Below are 27,088 nucleotides of genomic sequence, written 5' to 3'. Positions count from 1 at the left end.
TAGCCGCCCTCCGCAGAAATGAAAGGCTTCAATTACCAACTCTAAAATCAAAAATATCACAACTTTTCTGCTATTTATTTCTCTAATACAGTTAGTCTCCTTCCTTCCAATGCATTAGTGTTTTGGAGACGACCACTTCAACACTATCCAGCATTACCTCCAATAGCAGTCTAAAATCACATTTCAAAGACAAGATGACTCCATACTGATGTTGGGTTATTCCCACAAATTATTCACTCACTAAAAACTTTGTTGTCTAGAATAAAGCAAATCCTCTAAAGTTTTTCTGCTGACTTGGATCCCCCAGAACTTTACCTGTCCAAATTCAACATAGTTGCACTGATTTCAAAAGTCTCATTACAGCATTTCAGTGGTGTAACTGAGAGCAGAAGTCTGACCTTTGAAGTTTCACGGACTCCCTGAAGTCCTGTGTCATCATCAAATTACTACGCAGAGAGCTGACAGCATTCATTTCTTCCAAAAGACAGAAATAAACTGTTCTCAAGAATTAAAGGACAGTGAAAGAGGTTTGGCTTTTTTTTCTGGTATAGGGAACAGTTCAAAATTTAGATAGCATTTATTTGGTCACTCCTGTTTTTTTGTCTTTCTTTCCACAGCCTTGGCTTATGGTTTGCTTTAGTATTTCAGACATGAAGAGGCCAGAGAACTGTTCTTGTTTTTTGCATTTTGGTCCATCCTGCTGCAGAGAGTGGAGGCCCCCCAGCCTCCCTTGGAGGACTGTTGAACAAATCACTTACCCAGAGGTCAAAAGTAATAAGACCTGTGAAGATTTCGGTATTAAAGTTGAGCAGACAGTTGTGTTTCCCAGCTGGCTGGCAAGCTGACACACACTTTCTAGACTTTATCCATACAGACACCAGGCTTGGCTTTGAGTGTGAAACTCCTGCCTTTATCTTTTCTCCCTCTGGAGCAAGCTCCATCTCTTATCAGGTAGTGTGATTATGGAGTGGAGCTCTTGCTCTTCACTGTAGTGATGCCTGGGGGGATGAATTAAATATAGACTGGGAACGAGCTGCCAGGTGGTGGCAGCATTAGCTGCAAATACCATTTCAGTCTCATCCTGAGGCCCATCCAAGGTTGCAGGGCTGCACTGGAATATTCTGCTTGCTTGGCAAGGGGTGCTTCTAGCCCCATTCCTGTGGGCAGGCAGGCAGGCAGCAAGTGAATAAGAAAGCACTTGCAGGCTGGCAAAAACAATGGTTATCTGTGCTATTTAAAGGAAAGGGAAGAAGCCAAACTCATTAAGACAAGTCCACAGAAAGGGTGAGTGAAGTCTGCTGTGAACAGCTTAATAAATCTGTACAATTTCTTTTTTAAAATTTCAGTCAAGTTCTGGAAATCTCTAGGGAAAAAAAATCAAAACCAAACCCACAACAGAAAGGTAATTGTGGATATACTATCTTCTCTCCTCTTAGGGGACCCCTGGTGGCCTAGTGGTTAGCATGCAGGACTCTCACTGCTGCGACCACGGGTTCAAATCCCAAGTCCCCCGGGCAGATGGTAGCTCGTTAGCCCTGTGAGGCCATCCATCTATGAGAAGGTCACTCTAAAACAAACCTACGTCCTGAGGACCTCACTGCCATTGTCCAAGCTTGCTTGGCCCCGGCAGATGAACCTTAGGATTAAAGGGTGGGCTCAGTTCAGCGCAGGCTGTGTCTCACCTAAAAAATCCATTGCGCAGGCTGGAAAGGTAAAAGACCTTTCCCCAAATCTTCGTTCGCGAAGACTGGCCATTATATATTATATTATCTTCTCTCCTCCATACACACAGCCTACTCCAAGGTCCTAGCCTTGGTCATGGTGAAGCCACTCTAGGCTGTGCAGAGATCCTGGAGAAGTCCTGAAAAGACACTGCCAGGCATCCACACATCTCACAGGGCTGGAACCTTTTGCCAATGCAAAAACATCCCCTTCCTGTCCCTGCATAATCATAAAAGTCAAAAATGCAATGGAGAGAAAAATATTCTGAGAGGCTCTCCATAAACAGGAGACAGCCCACCCCACAGGCCTGGATTTGGAATAATGCTGCTACCTATGGCAATGGCAAAGAAGTTATGGGTTGCACCCGTCTCTTTTCAGAGGCAATAGGTTTGCCCATACCAGTTTGGCCAGAACCTCTCTCAGCTTTAGTTCTTCCTGGAAGACTACTCCCTAGTGTCCTACTTACTGAGATACAAAGATTGGGACCAGACACAAATTTGGTCTAGTTACTACTTTTCCCTACTAAGCTTTTCTCCCACTCAGCAACAGAGGGACAGGAAGAGGAAGTAAATGTTTTATTTTCCTTAAATCCCAAAGTCAAACATATCATATGATATGCTGAGTAGCTACATCTACTATTTTGAACATGCTGCTGGCTAGCTCCTGTGTATGGAAAGACCTAACAAAGGCCATATAGAAGGCATCAGACTCCATATAATGGACACTCTTCTTCCTGGAACTCACGTAATTTCTTCATAGCATAAGAATATAACCCCTTTATTTTTAGCATAATATGTTATCTTGGTAGTAAAGTAAAACATCCAAGGTACAGATGTTCTCCTTATCAATAATAAACTTTTTTATTTTAACCTTCTTCAGCTACAGAAGTTCTTGAGAAGAAATCAGACCATTGAATTCCACAGGTTAATTTAATTGTAAAGAACAAACTTCCTTGCCTAGCTACAACTCCATCCTCCCTGGATCTTCTTGGCCATCATATCAGACAGCAAAACATATTACTGGCCTTCACCCTGTAAAGCCATTCAGAGATACTCAGTTCTTCCCCATATGATATAGAGATGACCCAGAAGCAACTCGAATTCTCAGGAACTTTCTCAGGAACCAGTGAAAGAGAACAACCATCATGTCACATTCTGTGTTCTCAGTAGCAGGATGAGGTCCAAAAAAGCAACTGCTGGATGTCTTTGACTCACAAAGCTTGTGCCATCAGCGGTCATACTGTGGAGACATGGTCAATGTCATGGGGACACTACCTGAGATGGTGACTTTGGGATGCTTGCCCCAGGCGCTTCCAAAGTGGATGGTTCCAGCTCATGGTTGACAGTCTTGGTCTCAGGGCTGGTGATGGGAGATCCATCTGGTGGAGGCGAGGGGCTTTTATTTGCTTTCGCTGGGGTGCTGTCACTGAAGGAAGTGGAGAGAGAAAGGGAGAGATAGGGAGAGAGAAAGAAAGAGAAGTCTGAGCCAGGCCTAGGAGGAGTTTTGCTAACCAGACCAGATCAGTGGGCTCCATTATCTCTTTGCTTCACTGTCCAGACACATGATGAAGATATTTAAAGCCTCAACAAGCTTCTGAGAAGCATCTTTGCTGAGTCACTTGCAGTCCACCACACTGTAGCAGCATTATTCTGCAGCACTCACTTTAGCTACTCACTAAATTCCTACAGAATAGATATACTTGCCTCAGACACAACAAAACTAAAAACAAAACAACCAAGCATACTGATTTTGCTAGATTCTAACCTACGTGCCTGATATTAAGTCATAGACTTTAACACTGGGGAAAGTAGATGGGGAAAGGAGTTCTTTGCTTTTCATTTAAGTTCTACAGATTAGAATTTTTTCTGTGTGGTGGTCTACTGACACTTGCTTGGGTTATGACTAATAGATTCATAATACCTGAATAAGGCTGCAACCATAGAATATCATTTACCTCTATGTGGTACAAACTGGGTAAGCTAGAAGAGAGGCAACCTAGACAGAGGTTTCACAGATCACTCCAGACAGCAAAGAAACAGTGAGGTTCCAGCTGCTAATAGATATTTCTCTATTATGAAAAGTCTCCCCAGTTGGTCTTTATTCCAGGACTGTTTCTGACACTCAGAGGGATTCTTCAGGAAATTAAGCTGCAAGAAGCTACGCCAACAGCATTTGTTGGTTCATAGCTTGGAGAGATTTGGGCAGATTTTTCAAAGGAATGGCAAGAGGCACACGCCTTTCCCTAGAGGGGTGCCTTGGCTGGGTGTCAAGTACAGAATCATGAAAATTTAATAAAATGTTGGTTACCAGAGAATTTCAACAGGGATGAAGGTAACAACCAAATTCTCAGGAACAGCTGAATCATCTTGGCTGAAATTCAGCTCCCACAAAATCAACTAATCAATATATCTCAAGTCATACAGAAGTACACACACTGCTGTGGGATATTTCAGCAGAAGTGGTTACAGTTTGGTAAAACTATACACAGCTGAAAACAGATTATCACAGCATATTGCAAAAAGGCTGTGCAACCTCATCTACAGGATATGATATTTGCCTCCACTTATAAAGTCATACTTCTGTGAAGTTGAAGGCCTTGGGAGAGGCTGAAAAAAAATATCCTTTCCTACAACTTGATACAATAAATCCTGGCATAGGGCCAGAACTAGAGCAATGCAGACCGGATTCTGAAGGGACATCAAGTCATTTATTTCTTTGCTCTGTCCCAAGAGGGCCCAGAGCTTCAGACATGTACATCCACTCACTTGGACGCCTAAGTTATGGTGGTCATTGGCCAACATGCATGATGGCCTCATTCCTAAAGATTTGTTTACAAGTGGGGGATAGCAAAAGGAAGAAGGGATAGCAAGGCATTTCAACAAACCTCCCCTTCCAAGCAAGCATCTCACCCTGGTCAGCATTCCAGCTTTCAAGCTCCCCATTCACTTCGCCCTCACCCATTCCCCCCACTTTCTCCCCATATCCACATCCCACACGCACATTTCCCCATAAAGCACTTGTTCTCAGGTCCACATGCAGGTCGGACACTTCTGATGACACTGATGCCAGCAGCACACCAACATGATGCAACAAACCCAATGACGTTCTCTGTCAGCAGCTCTCAACCAGGGGCACACACACCAAGGGAAAAAGAGGGAAATGAAAAGGAAAAAGAGAAGAGGAGAGACTAAAGAACATGTACGCCAACCCTTGCAGCTCTTTGGTCTGACTGGAAATGTCTACAGTGTCCTTCCTCAAAGGTTCCCAGAAATCATTTCAATACAGTGGGTTGTGTGACAGATTCTGCAAAATTTACAAGGTTGTGCTACAGATTCAAAAGAGTAATGGTTGGAGGGTGAAGGTAAGGAAGTCCTGATCTAAATAGGAGCAACCAGGAAACAGCAGGAAATGACAGAAAACGTCCTCTGATGCTGGGGGTGGGGGGGAAGAACCATGTTACCTTCCCCAGAGCTGAAAGCACTTTGGAGAAGATGGGGGACAGAGTGATCTACACCTAGACTGCCAAGACTTCTCAAATGCCCAGACTACACTGGGAATACTGGGACTACTAGCTATCAGCTGGCCTACCAAGACAAGGGTAAGCTTTTCCTTCTAGAGATTTGAAAAGGCCATTTCTCCCAGTGAGAAAGAAGTTTAGTCTTATTTTCTAAAGGCCATGAAACAGCTTTGTAGTGTCTTATTTCTGGTGCCTGGCAATTACTTAATTTGGAGATATATTGGTAAAAGGCTCCCATGTGAGTCAGCCCTTGTAGGATGAGGGGAAGAAACTGGGCTGTGAGGGCCTCACACTAAAGACTTCACTAAGTCACTACTATTTACAGCTTGTTTGATGTGCTGGCCAATCCCCCTAGGAAAATGCCAGTGCTAATTTTGGCTGAGCCTTTTTCAGCCCCTCGAGCGGCACCTTCATTCCTGCACTTGTTGCATGAATTTAGCCAGTGCAACCAGCGCTGAGAGACAGTCACCAGGATCCTCTGTCCTTCACATGTCCTCAGGGAGCACACACAGCCCACACAGAGCAAAGTCCTGTCTCCAACTAACTGTTTGCTCCAGGAAACACAGGAAAAAGCAAGAGTGTGGGGGACTGTACCCACTGACCAAACATGAGTAACACAGTAAAAGCAAGCCAAAACAACAAGGTCACTGCTCTGTCTTTTTCCTTCCCATGAGCAATTGGAAAGTGATGCCAAATCCAGGAATATCAGGTGAGGAAGGGAAGGGGGTGTCAACTTTCTTCTGCAAATAGAGAGCTAGGAACAGGGTCAATGCAGTTACTCCAGCTGAAAGGAAAGTAAAAATCCCCCAGCCTGTTTTAGTGCTGCTTAGCTCCCAGACCCTTCATGGGGCTGCTTCATTTGCTCTGGAAGAGCAGGGTAACATCTGCAGATGGGATTCCCAGGCACTTGTAACAAGCATACATTAGAGGATGAAATCTACTTTCCAATATGGCAAAAACAGACCAGTTACCTCCTGCCAAGTTCTCAGATTAAAAAGAAAAAAAGGTTGGCATCTCAGCTAAGTCTCACACAGGGCCTTTTAGCCAAAAGTAATTCATTTTTTACCACCAAAGCATACTGAAGAATTATTTAAAAAAAAAAAAATAGAGCACCTACATACCCAAACCTATGATGACACAAATGTACATTCTTTCTGCAGATAAAAGACTGACCAAGCCCCAGACCCTTCTTCCCTGCACCAGGGATTGCACATTTCTCTGTGACTCCAGCAGCTGCTCTAAAAGCAGAAATCCCCAGCACAGCCCAGGTCAGGCACCTTAACTGCTGGGCCAGTTGGATTTTATGAAGGCAGAGCAGGAGGACATTGTGGCTAGAGCTCATCGAGGTGAGATTTATCAGCTCTCCTTCTGCTGTAGCATCCATCCGTTCTTAGTGACTGGAAATATTAGACTTCCTGCCTGGTACAGGTACAACACCAGCCCAACCAAGGCCAGAGACAGACATCCAGTGAATCCTCCTTTTCCTACAGTAGAAAACCTCAGAATAGTAACAACACAAGACATTGCTTCACTACTTTTCATTTGAGATGTAAGTACTAAGAATCAGCTTCCCCGTCCAATTACCATTCTCCACTCTCTAGTCTCCCACTTCACAAAGGATGCATGGCAGAGACAAAGGGTAGGACTTGCCCTAGGCAGCAGGAAGCCAGAATCAGAAAAGCAAGGATACCAATCCACCAGTACTTGCTTTTATTGCTTGCAGGACACCATCTTGATAATTCAATTTTTTTTCTTCCTATAGGAGCCCCATGGAGGGAGTACCAAGACAATGAGTAAAAATAAATGAAAATTAGAGGAATTATGCAGCAATTCCCACTTTGCTCCAGAGCATGTTTTTGTCAGTCCTCAACCTATGGTAACTCTCGGCATTGTAGTAATCCAGTTAATCAATGCCATCATTGTCTTGAAAGGCAAGATGCAGGCATTAGTCTTTATACAAGACAACAGACTTCCTTTTCCTTCAGCTCTGCACAAAATTTTAAATGGATAGAGCAAGACAGTGAGGATCCTCAAGAAAAGAGCAAGTAAGGAGCAAAGCTGCAAGTGTCGTTCTCCCACCTCATCATCCTTCCAACTGCAACAGGTAGATAGGACAGGACTTCTGAGTGTGAAAGACCTGTTTATTGGTCCTCCCTGGCCAGGCAGGAAATGAGAATACAGCATTTCAGACTTGTTCAAATGGCCAAACCCACTAGTTAAAGCTAGAAGTGTTAAAAACCTAAAATTGATCATATATCCCATGGAAAACACAGCACTGCATTTTCCATCACACAAAACCAACTGGACAGACAATGCCTGAGTTTTCACACTGCCTTCTTAGATAGGAAAAGAAGCAAGGATTCAAATCAGGCAAACAAGCAGTTAATGGGATTATCCAGACACAGAGATCTCAGCAGGACCCAGCAGGCCATGAACACATCATATCATGCAAAGAATCCCTCTCCCACCACAGGGTTAACACGTGCCAGGCTGTTAGAGTCCAGCAACAGCCTCTCCAGTTTTAGGAACTAAATCAAACACGTATCGAAATGCTGCTCTCCATACCGGTACCTGCTCATCTTTTTCCTCAGCCTGGCGAACAGTTTAGTTTTCTTTCTGTTGAGGATGGCACGCAAATCACTTCAGTTACAGGATGGCACAGTTAAACCAGGAAGTTTCCATGCACCCATTTATGTGGTGCCACAAAACTCATTGTAATTAAGATAACAGGATCTCCTTCTCTCTCTCACACACATACACACGTGCGCGCGCGCACACACACACACACTTCCCTTCATTCCTAGAAATCTATGGCCTGGTTTGGAGAAAGCAGGAGAAGGGTTTTCATGCCTGTGAAAGATCTATATACATGTAAACAAACTAGAATTTTCCCTGCACTTTGGAACATGGGGCCATGGTGCACATGGAGAAGAAAAAAGAAACTGTATATACCACCAGAGTCCTGTAAAAGTCCTTTTTTTCACAGCTGCTCACTTTCCACTGTGAATATAGCTGCAAAAGAAACAAGCTCCCTATTTTCCTTTACTTATGTGATCTGCACAGTCTTGTACATGGAACTTAATCATCAGCTTTCCTACCACGTCTTCTTCCAGTTTGTCCAAACATACTAGTATAATGCTATTGATCTCCTAGCTCTTCTAGGCATCTGAGCCCTGAATGTTCAAACTCTTTCAGAAACAAATCCCAAACCCGCGCCTGAGGTTCCTAGAAATACACCAGCTGCTCTGTGCTACTGTGCTACACTGTCAGCATCAGATTCATCAACCACAGCAATATTTCTGTTAAGGCCTCTCACAAATGTCATAATGATATGTACAGATAATTGTCTCTCTTCTCACACCTCCTCATTCATTTCCTGCCATTGTATCAATCTCCAATCCTTTTCCCAGTAGAAAAGGGTTAGGGAAGCATCTGCTCCTGTTGCAGACCACAATAAGCTATTTCCTCCCACACACTTTCACTCCAGCCTTGTGCCACAATGAGAGGCCAGATGTGCAGCAGAGACAGAAGTGCCTCACAGCATTTCCTGGTCACTGCAAAACATATTTACTACCTTGGCAAACCTTTGCTACATCCTCCTACAACACCCTGCTCCACTGCGCTCAGGAGGAAGAGAGTTGCTCTGGGGCAGGTCTGGTATCTCAGCCAAGATGCAGCAAGATGAAGCTGCAGCACTCAGATTGCTCCCCACACAGGGACCTCTGTGCGTGCTCTCAGTTTTGGCTTTTAGGGCCATGTGGTCTCATAGTCAGACAAAGAGCACAGAACTGCAGCTGAGACACCCATTACAGTTCCAGATGAAGCCAGCAGTTTGTGGGGGCAGGAATTGTGAGAACAGGTAATTTGTTCATTGAAAGCTCTTTTGGGCCAGAAACTTCATGCCACAACAGCAATGAACATCTCTGGGCCAGACTGTCATTGCAGCCTGCAATTAGTTTGTCAAGGAAGAAAGAAAGGAGGAGGAAGGAGCTGGAGAAAGCAATAGCTATAGCCTTTATCTGTCCTGTTACCTCATCCTCCTCCAAGGGCCCTGGAGGATGTTACTAACAGAGATAATGCAGCCCACAGCACCAAGAGGATGGGCACCACAGCCTCCACACAAGGTTTCAGTCTGGTTGAGTTGGGGTGATCAACAGACACCCCACGCTAACTTGGGAAGAAGACATCATTTTCACAAGTAGCACTTCTATTAGCATCTCTGAAATCTGGTGTCAGCAATCCAAAATTCAGGGGCCAAATTCAACTCAAACTTCCTCATTCTTTAGAGCTGGCAAACACCACACACACTGGAGGAAGAAGGCACACAAGTCATCTCTGCATGACTGCAACAGGTTAAACTGGGAGGAGCGACAAGGGAGCACAGAGGTCTCAACAGCTGATCTACCCCTTCTGAATCAATGCACTCAGACCACAGCTTGCCCTTACTTCATGCTGACTTCACCTCCTCCCTCCATCAATACACCAATTGAGGACTTGGGCTGTGCTCCTGATTGCCCAGCACGTGGGATTAGCAGCAGCTGGAAGCCAGAGCCCAACACTATTTCATCACTCACACACTTGGATGAGAGCCAGTCAGCCTAATCCAGAGTCCAACCTCTCCCTCCCTTTTCAGTGCTAGAGAATGTGCAGACTTGCACTTAACCATACTGGATAGGATCCAGCTGAGGAAAGAAAACTAAAGGCCCAGAGGACACTCACTCGTTGCATACACACAGACTGAAAGTTCTCTGAGGTCAGGAGGCCTCACATTAGTGAGGCTGTAACTCCTTCCTCAACACACAGAAAAGGAAATCCACTTCATCTGGGTATACAGGATGGGCATAAGGCTTTGGCAAAATGGTGATTCCAAGTTTGGAGGGCCAAAGAGGAGGCTGGGAAACTAAATAGGCTCTTGGTGCTCAAGCTGTAGGTACATAGTGGAAGCTTTTGAGGGAAAGAACAGGACAGGTGCTGGGCAATTGGACCCAGAAGGAAGGGCAGCTCAGTAGCACATGTCAGTGCATGGAATTACTTTAAAAGAGCAGAGCTGAGAATCAGTTGCCTACATATCAGCACCTAGTGAAAGTTTAGACCTCCAGATGCTAACCTAGAAAGGTAAGAGGTATTGCATTGTGTCAGCCAGCGCCAAATGCAATCTTGGACACGTTCTAGGAAGTCTCAGGAGTGCACTGGCAGGTAACCAAATCACTTCCAACTGACAACATGGAGGTTTCAACGTCACTAGGCAGAGACATCCCTGTCCCTCCTCCCCTGCTGAGGGAAAGACACTACCCACAGTTACTGACCTGGGCTGTGCTTTAACAGGGAAGGCATTGCCTGAGTACTGCTTGTCTAGACCCAGCAGGACATCATGAAGATTTTGGTTCAACTGCAAAATACAAAAACAAAAGAAAGAAAAAGAATGAGAAAAGAGCACAAGTGCCAGAAGAGAGTCTGGGCTGGCCTGCACAGACTGACCAAACACAGGCTTGTGCCCAGATATGCACACATACTCAGCTATCCCAAGAGAGAACAGCCCTAAATCTGTTTCCACTTCTCTATGGGGTATGAAATGCTATTGAACTGTTGAAGAGATGCTGGTTCCTCATGGGAATGCTGTCTCCCTTACAGATCAACCCCTTAGCTTCTCTATCACCTGGCCCTGCTGGTGTGCTGCCAGGTGCCACTGCAGAAGCAGGGTGAGTGTTTATCTAAGGGTCTGTGTGCTAGAACTGAAGCTTCACTCTGGATTTGTAGCCAAAAGCTGTTCCTCAGACCTGTTTATCAAAGCTATGGCCATTTCAGCTGTGGAGTCAAAGGCAACTAGACTTCCAATCAACAAGCTTTAACTTCACAGTCTGCCTGGGCCATCTAGGTTTATCAGAAATTAGGGGTTAAACGCTCCCTGGCACCAAAGGCTGCAACAGTCACTTCAGACACTCCTACTCTGAAACAGCCAATCCATAAATAAGATGAGACACCAGATTTAACACTGGTAGGAGGAGGGATCCCATGCAATCAGTGTCAGAGGCATTTTGCAGGCAACACCAGCAGTTAATTGGATGTTGTAGCAGTAATAAGAAACAGATGGTTTTTATGGAACAAAGCAAAAGCTCTGCTCTCATACAAAACTCCTCAAGAAAGAAAAATCTTGACATCATACAAGAAGACCATTCCTGTCTAACAAGCATCTTTCCCATGTTTTGTTGAATCTAAGTTAACAGTAACAAACTGATAATTATAACAACCCTCCCTATTCTTAACAGTTAGTTCATCCCTCAGTGGAGAAAAGCAGGCTATTAATTGGACAAGACCCCATAAAATGTCAGCAGGGCTCAAAACTGATGCATTACACCAAGTTAGAAAGCCCCTGACTGTTGGGAATTGAAGGACTATAATGTTTCCTGTTGCTTAGCAGCTGCCTTGTTGTCAGGATGACATTGGGGAGTGGAGGGAATATAAGGGTTTTCCAGCTGGGCTCTCAGTCCCTCCTCAAGATTAGTGCAACATTTACAGAGGGCGTGCAACTCCTGGAAGCAGCATACAGACCTAAGGAATTCAGGAAACTTCTCTAGCTTTTAATTGAAAGAACAAGAAGATATTTGTAAATTATACTGGCAATGAAGGACTTTCCCACAGACTGGTCTGGAGGTCTCCTCTGGGTACTGGCACAGAGCACCAGGATCCAGCTTGCCACCACCAGCTTACAACACTGCTTACTGCTGTGATTCCCAACTCGTGACAAATTGGTAGCCCATATAAGGGCCATGCTAAGTACTCAAATGCCTTCTTTTGGGTCACAGGGCAGGAAAGAAACCAAAGCAGAGAGGTACTGCAGGGAAGCGCCTTCTTGAGGGACTGGAGTGAGGCAGGTCTCAAGTCTTTAGCCAACTTGCAGACTGGCAGATTCCCTGCTGTTTTCAACCCCACAGCTAGGCTGGATGAGGGTACACAGCAACTTGCTACCAGGCAGCAGAGGAGGAGGAAAATATGAATGTGCCCAGGTTATAGGTTACAGATACATAATGGAGACAAACGAAAAAACGTAGCAAGAGATAGATCTGAGAATGGCTTCCCTTTCCTCTGTGGATCTGCAAACGAGTGCTGTCAAGTGACACTAACTCCCCACTGCTACATGGCCCTGCAGTCTCTTCCCTGTGCTCCATCCCTTTACATTACTATGTCAGACAGCCTTTGTCCAAAATAAAAAACTAAGAGTTTATATTTTTCTCTGACTCAGGGCTGTTTTTTCCTGACAGTTTTTTGGTTGGTTTTTTTGTTTTGTTTTTTGGGTTCTTTTTTTGGTGGTGGTGGTGGTTGTTGTTTTTTTACTAGCAGTGAAGAGAGGATAAGTAGGATAAGCTGTTAGTTGCCTTACCTTGCTCATTTCTTTATGGAAGTTCTCTTCTAGGCCTGCTATACTCTGGAATGTGTTGACATAGAAACCAACACGACTGCCAAATGAAAAACAAGACAGAAAAACTTAATGGACACAATGCTCTCCCCACACTTTTCAATTCTGTCCCTTCTGCTATATTCTACCCACCATTCCCATTTAAATTGAACTCTGTCAGGTCTGGTACATGTGGGAAGAGAAGGGTGGCAGGGGAGTGTGAAGGGAGTGATGGAACAAAGGCTAGGTACAGGGCAAACATGTCCAAGGGGAGAAGGAGACCAGAGATAGGATCTGAATTTGTGCTGGCTAAAGGGAGAGGGAGGTGCAGCGCAGGGAGGAAAGAAAATAAAAATATGAAAGAAGGGGGAAAAAAAAAGGTGCCAGAATAGGAAGATGGAAAAAGGATGGAGGCTGTGATGCAGACAGGGTGTTGGGAGAGCTGGAGGAATTAGCAGGATGACAGATATTAATTCCTCCTGAAGTCCCTCAGCAACAAGGGAAGCAAAAAAGCATGAACTGTTTGCTTCAGAGGCAGGAAGAGTACGAAAGCACGATAGACACAGAAAGCAATAGGGAAGCAGAAGGATCAGCTGGATAGCAGGAGCCTGTGAACAACCTGTGGCACCTTAAAATCTCAGCAGCTGCCTGTCACCCACTTGCCTCTAGCCAGCCTGCCAGCAGCCAACAGAGTGCTCTACCAGCACTCAGCTGAAGGAACAACAGCAGGAGCGAGATGGTCACCAAGGCCAGCAGCATCATGGTTCTGCACACGGAAACACCCAAATGCCTGTATCCCTCCCAGCTCCTTCCTCAGTCAGGCCTGCAGGCTGCTTTGAGCAAGGACACCTACCCCGGGCTGGACAGAAAGGGGAGTGAAGGCAGAGATCAGCACTTCACTTTCCCACCCTGCTGCCACCCACTCTCCATTCCCCACAGACCAGCATTGCCAACCCAGACATGACTGCTACATTCAAAATTAAGAAACTGGGACACTTCTAGGAAGATTTTGACTGCTTTCCACTGTGTCCTCCCCATAAATCAGCCTCTGCTGCCCTACAGGTCATCCTTCAAGCTAAATGTCAGTCTTTTTCTTTCACCTCCCTTTTCATCACCACAGCCACTGGTATGGCAAATCCACAGTCTCTCAAGTCTTCCAGTAAAGTTGGGCAGAGTTAGTAGGGCAAAAGGATTAATTGGACAAGCAGAGAAACACAGTTTCTCTCTGTGGTAAAACTGTATTTTTCAGGAAAATCAAGAAGCAAAGCCCAAAAAGCACAGGGTGAATCTGGCTGGGGGGAAAATCCTAGGACAGACTAAGATGATCCAGAAAAGAAGAGCACACACCCAGTCCAGACCAAGAGCTTGGCTATTCGCTTCCTTCCAACAAGCCCTTGGGAAAACTTCCAGCACTCACCTATTCCATAGTGAAGGCAGTTCCTCCTGCAGATCAACATTCATCTCTTCAAACACCTTCTGAGCCTTTACTAACTCTTCTTCAGCCTTAATAACAGAGATGGGAGATTGTCAGCTCCAGTACAGACAAGTACCCTGCAAGGCTGAGACAACTGTGACTCTTTTGACTTCTTTGGGAGACCAGGCAAAATTCTGGCATGAGGTAATCAGAATCCCAAGTGAGTCTCCCAGGAACTAGGGTTGCATCATAGGTGAACTGATGCCCCTTCAACATCAATGTGTTACTCTCAGGCTTTCTCTCAATGGCTTTCCCCATTTGTATACTCAGAAAGTAATTCAAACAACAACTAATGTGTTTTAAGTTCTATAAATTTTCCTAGCTTCAAAAACTGAACGGAGTTGGTCAAGCAGTTCACCCTCCAGCTTGGATATAGATGAAGGTAATAGGGGCCTCTGTCCCTTGCCAGGTCTCAGAAAGAGTTGAAATCCATTCCAAATGGCATTAGAGAAGAATCTTCCCTCATGTGGACTCTTTATGCTCAGCTAACATCATGCCAAAGCCCCGTCTCTTCTGAGGAAGGGAGCACCCTTGGCTGATACAACTCTCCCACAAAGATGACTGAAGAAGCAAGGAAGAGTATGCAAAGCATGAGTTGTGCCAGCAGGAGGCCAGGCTGCAGGGCTTGAGCAGTAGGTCTTGGTTTCAGTGGTCTCACACAAGCGCAATCCCTGGCTGGCTGTCAGCCACCAACACCAAAAGCAATATGCCTTGTACAGGACCTCTTTCTTGCAGTTGAGAGTCTAAATTTGATCTGTTCATTGGACCTAGGCACTAACAGGTCCCAACACTGATGGATGAATTCTGTCAGGTTTCAGTGACAAAAAGGATGATCCTGGTTTGTTGCTGACAGCAGACACCAACAACAAGCACATTCCCCTTCCTACATTTGTCCCAGGTAATTTCTTCCTCTTTTCAGTGCCCTGACTTAAAACTCAAAGTTTTCTAAATAAAATGTTTTTATTCTGTAATCTACAACAGCATAGCATTTTCCCACAACCCTGTGCAGTAGGTTACAGGATGGAAAACTCCCTGCATGAGCAACTTGACAACACAACTTATCAGGAAGGTCAGCATGAGTGCCGATACATGCGACAACAGCAGGAATGTCACAACACCATTGGCCTCTGAAAAGAGCTCATAAGCCACAGGAACTGGATCTCCCTATGAGAGAGTCAGATCTAGTCAGATTTCTACCCCTTCTAGAAATCAAGTTTTATCTTCTTTGTGCCAGCTTAATTAAAGAAATCCAGCTTACTGCTCCTTAGTGACATGTACACACAACAATAGGATTGATGGGCAAATGGACTTAAAAATAATTTGCAGTTCAGAATCCTCTTCCTCACAGAATTGTGTAGGATTCTTACACATTCTATTTCTCTCCTGACTTATGAGCAAGCCACAGAAGCTCCTACTTTCCATCTAGCTTCAATTGTAAGCGGATTGCTCATTGCTGCCCAAGGAAAGGCTAAGGCTTTGTACTCAAGATCACAGGAGAAAGTTTACCCCAGAGAAAGACAAAACTGGTAAGTATTCAAAAGTTAAGTAGACTTTGTGAGGAACAGAAAGGGGGAGAAGGGGTCATGATGCTTCCACCCAGAAACCCCTGTTTCGCTGCTACACTCACTGAAAAACTTAACATTTCAAGAGTTTGCACAAAACCACCAAAAAACCTTTTAAACAGAGACACAGTTTACGCTGAATCAGAAACAATGATCACAAAGACTCATTCTGCCTTAAAATACCTCTATGAATGAATACTTCTAATGTAACCATTTTAAAGGAAATAAAAAACCCACTCCATCCCTTTGGCTTTACCTTATTCTAATTTCCAAACTATAATGGAACCAGAATCAACCCAGGAGATGTGGTAGCTGGGAGATGAGGCACCATTGAATGCTGTTAGTTTTACAGATATGGTGAATAGTAATAACATTCTTTCCCTCTCTCGTTTACCTGTTTATAAGGTCAAAGAACCTAGAAAGCAATGCGTGAATACTGTGGCATCCCAAGGCAAAGGCAAAATCAGCAACAGGCAACGTTCACTCTAGAGTAGTTGCAGGATTTAGGGATCCATCCAGTGCCTGTGGCTCAGCTACTGCTCTTATTCCCAGGTCTAGCATTGAATTAATTCTTCAGTCCTTTGTTAGTCCAGGGATTTTCTCACCAGTGGGATTTACTTTGCTTGGAAGCAGGAGTCCTGGCACCTGACAGCCCTCACTGCTTCCAACTAGAGCCAGAGGCAGAGACAACCTGGTCACAAGACCTGCTAGAGGACAAGCCGGCTCATGCAGTAAGGTGGGGAAAGGCAGACACAGGTTTCAGAGCAGAGCCCGTTGCTACCATAGCCGTGCACTTTCTGTTTCAGCTGCCACCCTTGCCAACCTGATGGAAAACAGAGGCCAGAATGAGACAATGCCCAGGTCCACAAAATACAATCTCAGAAAATCTTTCTCTCCTCTCCCTGCCTGAAAGGGAGAAGGTTTGAGCAGAAGCTGGACAACACAAATGCTTTCCTGACCTTCCACCTAGCCAAGGCTCAGAGTGCCAAGCACCACCAGTTCAGTTGTGATGGACGGTGGTGGAGGAATTATTCCACACTGTTTCTCTTATTACCATGCATGTCAGCTCTCATGAATGTCTGGCTATGTCCAGCCTGGTGCTTTCAGGCAATCTGGTGACCATTCCTCTTCAGAGACTATGCTGTGAACTGTGGTAATTAAGCACTGCTCAGTAAACAGTTTAGATACCCACGAGGCAGGATTAAGGAGGAAAGCTGGGAGCCTCCCCAGCCCCACAAGTCTCAGCCAGACTCAGCTCTCAGAAGGGTAGCATGGCCCAGGACTCAACTTACTGACTTTCTCCACAGACAGAGATATTTTTCTGTTATCATTGCAGCACCAAGGATGTTGCTTTTTAGATTCAGCATGTCAATGGAGCTTAGTCAAAATGCAAGAATTTGCTGTTCTAAGCCATTTTCACCTTTGTTTCAAAAAGCATAGTCAGTAAAATTTGTAAGTGGGAGCATGCAATAGCAACTCCCCCAGGAGACTTCACAAAAAAAAAACACTATTGTTTTTGTTAGTATCTGCTAAAGGCCTAAAGAGCCAGTGGTATGCACACTGGAGGGAGGGACTTTGCTTCATAGTAGAAATAACAGATCTCACTGACCCCATTGTAGCATAGAGGTTGTAAAATTATCAGGCAAGAAGAGACAGCAACACAGCTGCTGGTAAAAGGAAAGACTTTTTTTTTAGGCTTAACATTCTGAAGCTTCTCAATAAATGGAGCATCATCAGCCCTCCCAGTTTTATCAAGAGCTTAATGAGATTTAGGCCTGTCATTAACACCCTCAGTCTTGAAGTCAAACAAATGTAAAACTGCCTGCTCATGTTTGGGAAACCTGGAAAACTTACAGGTTCAGAATACAAGCTAACCTTCTTTATTGAGGGGGTTTTTTTGGGTTTTGTTTTGTTTTGGTTCTGTTACTTTCCAATAAAAATAAAAATTACAATAAAGAGAAAAAAGGAAAAAAACAACCCTGAATACTCACACAAGTAGAAACAAAAAATTAAGGTGGGCAATAGTATTACTTAGCTCAAGTATGAAAGGGGGAAAAACTTCAAGGACTTAAATTGATTTGAGAATATCTGTGGTCACTGAAAATATTAAAGCTGTGTATTAGGAGATTAACACCCCCACACCACAGTGGATGGAAAGATTACATAGTCCCTTGCATATGCTTCAGGACAAAGTCATGTACAGTGAAATTTTCAGATGACTCTTGGTACCCTGTCTAAGATCCGAGTGCATGGATGAGGGTGCACTTGCAGGTACTGGGCAATCTGTGGATAGTGGCATTACTGCCACTGACCCCAGCCAGTCTGAGAAGACGAAAAATGCCCAAAAGCTGTTTTATTTATATATTTATTTGTGGCTTGAGAAACTTCCCATACCTGCTTTCTAGTCCTCCAGATATACCACCAGTCAAACAGACCAATCAAGAACCACAACTGTGTACAGTTCCCAGCTGGGCCAGCAGAGGCACAGGAAAAGCCCCTGGCAGCTTGCCATCTCTCCTTCTCCCTTCAATCAAGAATGAATACATATTTCCTCCCTTTGCTCTACATCTTAAGCAGGGTTGTTAACAGCTCTTCTTCCTCCAGGCTTTACTGATATGGTAATCTAGTTTTTTCCCTGATCTGCAGTCATAAACTGACAGTGAAAAACCCAAGTGCTTCTTAAGGTGAGAACAATTCAGTGTTTCTAAACTGAATTAATTCACTGACAAGGAATGTGAAGACATAGGAACATGCAAATGAGAACAGATGAGCTCACCAGGAACTTGTGAGCAGGTAACTGGCACTCTCCCAGTCTGGGTAATGATTTACTATCCCTTGCTCATTGAAAGCCTCTTCTCACTGACTTCTTCTGTCAACTCCCTCTTATCCCTGAAGGTGTTCCAAGGGAAACACTGAGGGAGATTTCATCAGGAAGTCACACTTCTATGCAAGCAGGATTGAAATTTTATTTGCTGCAGTTCCTCTGAGCTGCTCTCATGTCCCTCAAAACGCTATAACTTAAATTCTGACAGATGATGCAACGATGACCTCAACCTGGAACTGTTCAAATACATCACACAGGGTGCAACTTGCCTGATCTGGGCCCACCTCTTCTCCTACAGAGATTGAAACCCTGGATCTGGAAATGGCTCTTTTAAACCACAAGAGCCAGGACAGTGCCCATTTGGGAAACTTGGACTTTACCACAGGAGAATGTTGCAACCTAACTAAGCAGCCACAGAAATCGTAATGTTATTTCTTTCCAGCTTTACTGAACAACATGAATGCATAAGTCAATTTTCCAGTGTTTCCTCTTTTTCTTTTTTTGAAACAGCAACAACAAAAATTGACTGCTTCTCTTAGAGGAAAAAAAAAAGCAATAACTGGAGGAACTGTACTGCATCACCCTCTGTCTTGGCATTATTCCATAGCCTTTCTTCCTCCACATTTCATTTTAGGGGGAGAAAACAGTAGTCCAGTATTAACACACGTGACTAGAAATCAATCAGGCAGGCACAGATTCATTCACTGGTCAGCAACTTCCATGCGTCCATGTGGCTCAGGAGCACCAAGGACATGTAACAGAGAAGACTAGAGTGAACGTTGCCTGGAGATTACTTGCATGGTACAATCTAGAGCCCAAAATAGCGCATGCAGGGTTAGAGCCAGGTAGATCAGCAGTCACCTGATTTCGGAGCAGATTAGTTTGTGCAACGAGGTGAGCTTGTAGCTTCCCTTGACACCACTGAGGCGCAGCTTTCTCAAGCAGCGAAACAGGCTGGGGGGGAGGGAGCATGTTTGAGTGAAAAAAGAAAAAAAATAAACAGAGAACAAGAGAGACACAAACATATATCTTTTAGGATAAAAAAATTAAAATCACAACAGAGAGTGTATTTAGACGCTGGGCCAAACCAGTATCACCAAAGCGAGAGAAAAAAAACAAACATCCTGGGACCAATCAGTTACGAATCCTTTGAAGCATGCCAAGTTTAGCAGTAATTAATGCTCCCGTGTGGGCTGGATACTGCAGACCAGCCAGGCAGCTGTAAGAGCAACAAATACAGTTGTTAGTGACCTAGCACACAGACAACCCTACTCCAAGGCATGGCTGTGAAGTTGGAGCTCCTTAAAGAGAGGTCAGGATTAATTAACCATCATTATTATTTGCATGCAACAGCTGAAAGTCCATAGTGCTTTATTTTAATGGCAGGATGTAAGTTTAGCAATAAGAGGCAGGGGTCCTGGGTGGGAAAAAAACATCCATATATTAGAAAAGAGAGACCATATAGGGCCAAAAAGTATTGTATTGCTATTTCTGTTACTATACCATGAAATCTCAATCAAGTCAGTTCCCATTTGTATGCTGTGTCACAAACACGATTTCTCTTTCCTAGGGGCCTCTCACCATATTCCAAAGAAATTTAAAATGGAACAATCCTACTTCAAAGGTCACACAAGCAAAACTGCAGGCACAGGAACAGAGACGTGAACTACCTACACCAGCCAAGTGCACTCCGAGCCCCAGCTGTTGTCCACAGCCCAACAGAGCTGCATGACTGCAAATGTCAGACCACAGGCTGGATTGTGAAAACTGCTCACTTGGGAAGACCATACATTCATAACTTTCTGGGACTTAGTGCTCCCATCTTTGCAGGATTAGGACAGTGCAACGTGTCACATATTATCCTGTGCATGAGCTTATGGCCTAAAGCACAGAGAGTGGGAAGATCTGATTGAGCGCACATTTTGGCTCACAAGAAGAATCCAATCAAGTACTAAGAGACTCTTGCACAGGATGAATCAGGAACAGAGCACCAACTCCTAAATCTCAAGAACTTCACTCTTCAAACTGCACTTTTTTTCATACTTGTTATATCATCTTAGGTGAGCTTTTGGGGCAACAGCAAGTGCAGCAACGATGAAGGCAGCCAGCCTCTAGTGCAGAGCACCAGGTACCAACCTGAGTTTGTCAATTCCTACAAAAACCATTTCCACTGCAGCAAAGATCCCACAGGCATGCACCAATAAAAATAACACACCCCATGGAAATTCTGGTCTTACCCACAAACACAGTGAATTACTGCTTTGAACTGAAGGCACAACCAGCTGGGCCTCATGCCTTGCATACAGAACGAAGACTTGCTTTGCCACACAATGATACAATGACACTTGGGCTATCAATCTCTCTCCCCTTTTGTCTGTCAAGGTTAATCACAGTGCATGCACTGGGTGTGTAGATGACTGAAGAACTGCATCTTAACAATAAAAGTATTGTGGCCATTAAATGCACATCTTTCACTCAGGGGAGAGATGCATCCTAATTTCTTCCATGCAGGAAAAACACCAGCATCTCTCACATAAGCCCATATTCCCCCTACCAGAAATAACTCTAAGCAAAGGATGACAACTCTTGTCAGCCTGTAAAAGATACAAATCTTTCCTGCACTGCTTCTACCCTGAAGAGTCTCAATGTGCCATGGCCCACACTGAAGAGAATTAAAGATGTCTGCCCAGCACTGGACTATTCTGTTGTGTCAAAAACTGTCCTCTGGAGTGAAGCACATGGATTCAAATAACTTGGGGTACAGGAGTAATCCACAGCTCATTTTCTGGGCAGTATTCAAATCATGTACCTACTCTAGAACAAAGTTAGCACTACGATTTTTTTTCAGCTTCATTAAAAAAAAGTAAACTTTATTTTTAAATTAAAATAAATTTCATTAAAAATAAAATCCTTCACTCGAGTGTTGGGCATGCTATGCAGTAAACCCTGGATCAAGCTATTCACAGGCATGAAAGAAACGTGACAGCCATATTTATTATCCAGTAATTGTGACCAATAGACAACATAACACATTCATCAAGTGTGCATAGAGTGCACTTTCATTGACAAACTTGAAATTCACACTCCTAAGTGTCTCTGTCCTAGGAGGACTATCAGAGGACTTCACAAACACAACCCACCTCAAGCAACACTCAAACACTACTCTAAGATGGGGAGAGAGTCCCAAGAAGCAGGCAAACTGGAAAATTTTTCGGGGGCATTGCAAGGTTTTGCTTCCCCGAGAGACACATAGGCTTTTGAGCCAGAGGTTACCGGTCCTGTAGCATGGGAGTAAGCACATGCATTTAGTCACTAAGAGATGCAGAATGATGATGGTGGGTCTGAACCAACACAGCAGAGGCCATCCTGTCTTCTAGGAGAACTAAACAAATGAGAAGGAAATACCTAGCAAAACCTCACCAGTTCACAACACCGCAATGATCTTAAAGGTCCTTTCTAATGTAATTGATTCCACGAAAACGCAGTGAAGAGGTGCACTTAAAAGCTGCTCGGTAAGCAAATGCAAAATGATAGGACGACTGCATATCCTCCTGTTTGCTTTACCTTTGCGATTTTGGTTTCATCCTTCTTCTTTGCAGTTTGCAGGGCTTCAAAGTGGTGTCTGGCACTGTCATAATCCACAAGCTTCCTTCCTCGCTTTGCTATACGAGACTAAAAAAGAAGGAGAAAAAAGTCATGCAGCATGACTTTTCCAGCAGCCAAAACTGCAAAACCTCTCAGGAAAACAACCCTCCTCTTCACCCAATTTTCAGAGCACCCCATGCTCTGCCCACACAGGGACACTCACTGGATCCTCCATACAGGCTGCCCAGAGAAGTGGCCATGGGAGCCACCTGTGACAACCACCACTCTAGAGGGAGCTCCTCAGCAGGCAAATAGACAAAGCCAGGGAAGGTAAAGGGATCCAACCAACAGGCCCCACCTCCAGCTGACATTAATGTTTTCAGAACTGTAGCTCCATTGTTTCCTAAGCCCCACTGCTTCATCATTTTCAGGGCTTCCTGAGGGCTGCAGCCAGTCTCTAACCATTTCACTAGTTTGTGTGGAAGCTTACAAGTTTAAGTTCAACAAAAGAAGGCATTTTCATTGTGAGCACAGCAAAAGCACTCGTCCATATACTCAGGATATGCCTCGGACAGCCCTTTGGATCTTGTGACAGGAGCTGCAGACAGAAGTGACTGCAGCCATGGGTAGTGGTCTGCTGTCAGTCGCTACTGAGCAAGGGCAGTGTGAGGGAAAACCTGCAGCACTGTATAACCAATAGTCAAGACACACCAAGGCCATAACAAACACAAGGGTTTGTTGTGAGACTGTGTACCAGACTCAGACTCAGGAATGGAGTCCTGACAAATCCATGGCTGGGAATCCAGGATAGAAAGGCAGACCTTTGGCCTGATCCTCCCTTACCCTTCATCATCTGAGGTGCCTCAGGCTCTCTCCCCCAGCAGAGATGCACTGTTTTGAGGCTCTGGTCCACTGGGCTGCCCTGTTTCAGGAATTATCCATCCCCTCAGACCCTTGCCTCCCACACTATCTGCAAACACCCCAGACTATCTGGGTTGGAGCACAGATCTTTCCCAGCCTGACCCTAACTCCCAGCAGCTCAGAGAGTCTGGACAAGCATCTGTGATCCGCAGTCTAGAGATAGGCTGGAGAACAGAGTGAAAAGGCATGGCAAAGAGCCAGGAAGGCTTCTAATTAACCACATCACCCAGGGACATAGAAAGTGCAGAATGGGGAATCAGCATTTGGATTTACTCGCAAAAGCAGAATCCTCCTCTCTACTGCTCTTGGCAGGGAGGTAGGGTTTCGTCTCCCCAGGCTCCCGCAGATAAGCTGCAAAACTGCACTCAGGGCTGATCTCTCTGCCAGACCAGCTGGGACCAGTTTGCACGTCTCCCACACATGCTCCTATGAACTTCCAGCAAACGCTGGTGCAGCTCTGTGTGAGTCACAGCGGATCTGCAGGATCTCAGCCACACACACACCCAAACTGATTTCTAAATGTTCAGCTAAATCCGAGAGGAATCACGAAGAAGCTGAGCCACCCCACAGCTGAGGTCACTATAAGACATCTCCCAGACATCACATTGCCAGCCAGGAGACAGGGTATTGCAGGGGGTTCCAGCAGAATGACAATCTCTGAGATGCTAGTTAATGTATCTTGTGAATGCACCAGATAAAACACATGGCCCAGTCTGGGATTTGAGGTATGATTTTTCCCCCAGGTCAGACTGGTAGAGATAGCTGGAGTTTTCCCCACCTCTGACAAAGCAAACAGCCACTTCCAGGTTTTCCTGCTACCCCACCAGGCAGTTTGATTCAATGTCACCCCTCTCTCAAACAAGGTCACTCCTCCCTGTTTTTGCAGCTCCGGATCTTCTAACACCCACCCTCATGTTTCCAGTAGAGTACGTGGAAATGCTGCAAAGTACAAATACAGTGTGTGTGAGCCCTCCTGGAGTAACCACTGTCCACATCATTGCCTGTGATAGCAGTAATAGGATTTAGCCCAGTCCTGGAAGGCTACAGGAATTCCTTGTATGGCTGTAGGACAACTGAAGGTACCCACCACTAACTGCATGTAATAGCTGAACTCCAACAGAGTTTACTACTTTGCAACAAATCCATCTTAATTTGAGCCTCCTTAAAAAAAAAAAAAAAAAAAAAAGAGAGAGAAAAAAGGAGAAAGAAAAACAAAGCCAAACCACACACCCTCCTTTACTGATATTTCATTTTAAACCTAGTAGGACACCAGTTTCAGTGCAAGACAGAAAATTGCCAACTCCACAGCTATTCAGAACTTGGGTGACAGTTTATCTTCCCTGGGCTCACTGCAGAGACCTATACTCTTATTGCACATTCAGCAAAATCAATGAAAAACTCACTCAGAAATGTTAAAGATTATGCAAGAATCCTACTCTAAGAGGTACAGACAGTGACCTGCAAAAAAAGGATTAAGTACTTTTTGTATTCCCTTTTGCCAAGTTAGAGAAAATAGGCTTTGTTCAGGGGTGAACAACCAACACTGGACAAATTATTCTCTTTAACATACAAAATCCCTTACAAAAGAATACTATGTTTTCACGTTCCTGCTGTGCATCCCTTGGCAAGTCCAAAAAATTCAAGTGAATTTTTCCAACCCCTCAAGCGAAGACGAATTCAGAATAAGTTAGAATTTAACAAAAAATAATGCATGCATGATCTAACTCATCACACATTTTCAAATAATAGAAAACAGGCCTTCACACAACTGAAATAAAATCATCTTCTCTCCAAAAATCATCTTTTGTTATCACAATAATGTCAGAATTCCAGGAAAAAAAGAAAATTTTATTTTGTGGAAAACAAAACCAGAAAACTATTACCACAACAACAAAAAGCAACTCAAATATTGTGTAAATGACATAAGACTGGGTGGTTTTTGCTGCCAACCTCAAGAACTCTAATTCCTTCTGTGAAGCCAAACTACACATCTGTACAAGCGTAGAAACCTTCAACAACTGCATTTCTAGGAGTTTCTACCACTTGAAGAAAATATACTTGATCTGAACACTTCTCAGTGCTCTGGAGTAAGGAACATGATGCATCCAGGTGAATGACCAATAAAAACATACTGACTTTTTTAAATTCATACCACAGGAAGTCCATTTGAAAGAAATAGCCAACTCTTGTGAAATATATCCATATTTTATTGTAAGAACAACATAAAACCAAGTTCTCACTCGTTTCAGGAAGGGAAGCAGAGGTGAGTAGTGCTCTCTTTAAAACATTACTTGAATTGTGCATAAAGTTGCTTTTATGCAACAATATAAAATTTTCCTCTTCTAGAGCATCATCTGAAGACTGAGAAAGAATATTAGTAATAAACACATTTGTGGCACATTCAGAAGTTCACAAAGTATCCATGGGAATTCAGTACCTAACACCTTGAGTTTTGGTGGAATTTGGGTGGTCCCAAGTCTTGTGCTCCTCTTAAAATCCCACTGTAAAACCTCAGCAGGACCCCATCAGATTTAAGAAATGATGAAGATACTCAACATGGGAAACATGACACTATGAGGTGACCCAGTGCACAGCCAATGAGGCTGGTAAAATGTGATTTGGACCAAAACAGTGCCAAAGTCTGAGCCTACAGCAAGCCCAAAATAAACCATCCTGCTTAGGAAGCAGCGCCCAAGGCTCTGCAGTGCTAACTGAGGCACATGGCATCACCCTACATGGAGTGATCAGCTCTACAGCCTGCAGTGGGTGGAAAGCAGCAGCAAGCCTCTTTGCCCTTCCCCACTTCAGACTTCCAGGGTCAGAAGAGGCTGGAAAAATGAAGCAAAAACAAGGAGTCCCGGGAGACAAGGACACTGCTGTTCAGGGCTCATTTTACAAGCCTGTGACCTGCCCCCCTTTGATACAGCACAATCCTCCTGAAGCAACAAATATTGACAAAAGTTTTAGGAGACATGTGGTGGAGAAAGGGTTGTTTTCACTGGAAAGTATCCAAGCTGATACTTCCATATGGTGATATCATTACTAGTGCTTCCATATGGCGAAGACATTTCCTGCACAATCCTGAAAACTAATGGAGAGGAGATAACTGTGGGGGAAGGGAAGGTCACACGACTTCATTCAAACCCAGGTCCTTGGATACGATCTCTCCCAAAAAGATATCCAGCGTTCCCCTTTCCCTGAAAAAAGCTGTTTATACACACAGCAGGACTAGGACTCACAGAAATCTGCCTTCCACACCAGCCTCTACTTGTAAAGTACATTTGCCACCAACTTCTTCCTCAATGTTTTTGCGCTTACAAGGAAGTTAAAAGACAAAAGGACTAAAAAGAGAGATTGAGAACTTCTGAGCTATTGCTGACACTGCTCCCCTGCATTCTGATACAATAAGGAATTTGATGGATCCTCCTGTTTCACACTTATGTTTTCTCTTCAGCATCTTTCCCCTGGATTCTTCACTCTCATTTTAAGCCCAAAAGTAAAACAAAAAATTCTCACATAACCCAGAGCTGCAAGCATCTTGGCTGCTCTCAAAGAAAACCTTGGAGCAGCATAGCACACACATCCTCCTAAAGAAGATGAGGATGCAAGAAATTGATCTTTTGAGGTTTTATCTGCTGTTAATCTCTAGATGAAAAGGTTTAAAAAGAATCTTACTTTGATATCTGGAAATTGGCCAAGGTACGTATCCATAGTCAGAAGTGCTTGATCCACCAGCTTCTGATGGAAATCTGTCCATAGGAGATCATTGTTCTGAAAAACAAAAGTAATGAGCTAGCTATTAAGAACACAAGGCTCCACATTTCTATTTTTTCTCTGTGAATGCTACAGTCAACAATCTCAGTTCCCCAGAGCTCTTAAGAAATAGCAATTTCTTTGAAAAACTAAGGAACAGAGATCTTGGCAGAAATGTAGAAAGCCTGATGCTGCTAATTCAGGTGACCTCTCCAAGAACAAAGTGCCTTTGAAGACCTGTCTTTCCTCCTGCAGTGTTAGATCAAGTCCTTACAATGGAAGGAAAGATGAATGTCAGGCTGGCTTTACCTCCTTCTCCCTGCAGCCACAAAAATGG

At 44.2% G+C, this 27,088-nt stretch overlaps 1 protein-coding gene across 16 annotated transcripts in view; it reads right to left on the bottom strand.

Annotated features, from left to right (window-relative positions):
- Positions 1 to 27,088, bottom strand: part of BIN1 (bridging integrator 1) — a 99,453-nt gene that overhangs the window by 21,938 nt on the left and 50,427 nt on the right. For 4 of the 16 annotated variants that reach the window (XM_027678910.1, XM_027678923.1, XM_027678917.1 and 1 more), the window contains exons 5-11: positions 26,674 to 26,769; positions 22,057 to 22,164; positions 19,354 to 19,446; positions 14,050 to 14,135; positions 12,618 to 12,693; positions 10,546 to 10,628; positions 2,997 to 3,147 (exon numbers count right to left, since the gene is read on the bottom strand). In XM_027678910.1, coding sequence (XP_027534711.1) covers positions 2,997 to 3,147; positions 10,546 to 10,628; positions 12,618 to 12,693; positions 14,050 to 14,135; positions 19,354 to 19,446; positions 22,057 to 22,164; positions 26,674 to 26,769 — 693 coding nt within the window. Of the gene's footprint in view, positions 1 to 2,996; positions 3,148 to 7,804; positions 7,856 to 10,545; positions 10,629 to 12,617; positions 12,694 to 14,049; positions 14,136 to 19,353; positions 19,447 to 22,056; positions 22,165 to 26,673; positions 26,770 to 27,088 lie in introns of all 16 variants that reach the window. The other 12 variants (XM_027678922.1, XM_027678915.1, XM_027678924.1 and 9 more) reach the window with 5 other exon arrangements.

The sequence above is a fragment of the Neopelma chrysocephalum genome, unplaced genomic scaffold (assembly GCF_003984885.1).
Source record: "Neopelma chrysocephalum unplaced genomic scaffold, ASM398488v2 Primary Assembly neopelma1_44, whole genome shotgun sequence".
Taxonomy (NCBI): Eukaryota; Metazoa; Chordata; class Aves; order Passeriformes; family Pipridae; genus Neopelma; species Neopelma chrysocephalum.
This window is presented reverse-complemented; position numbering and strand designations above follow the sequence as displayed.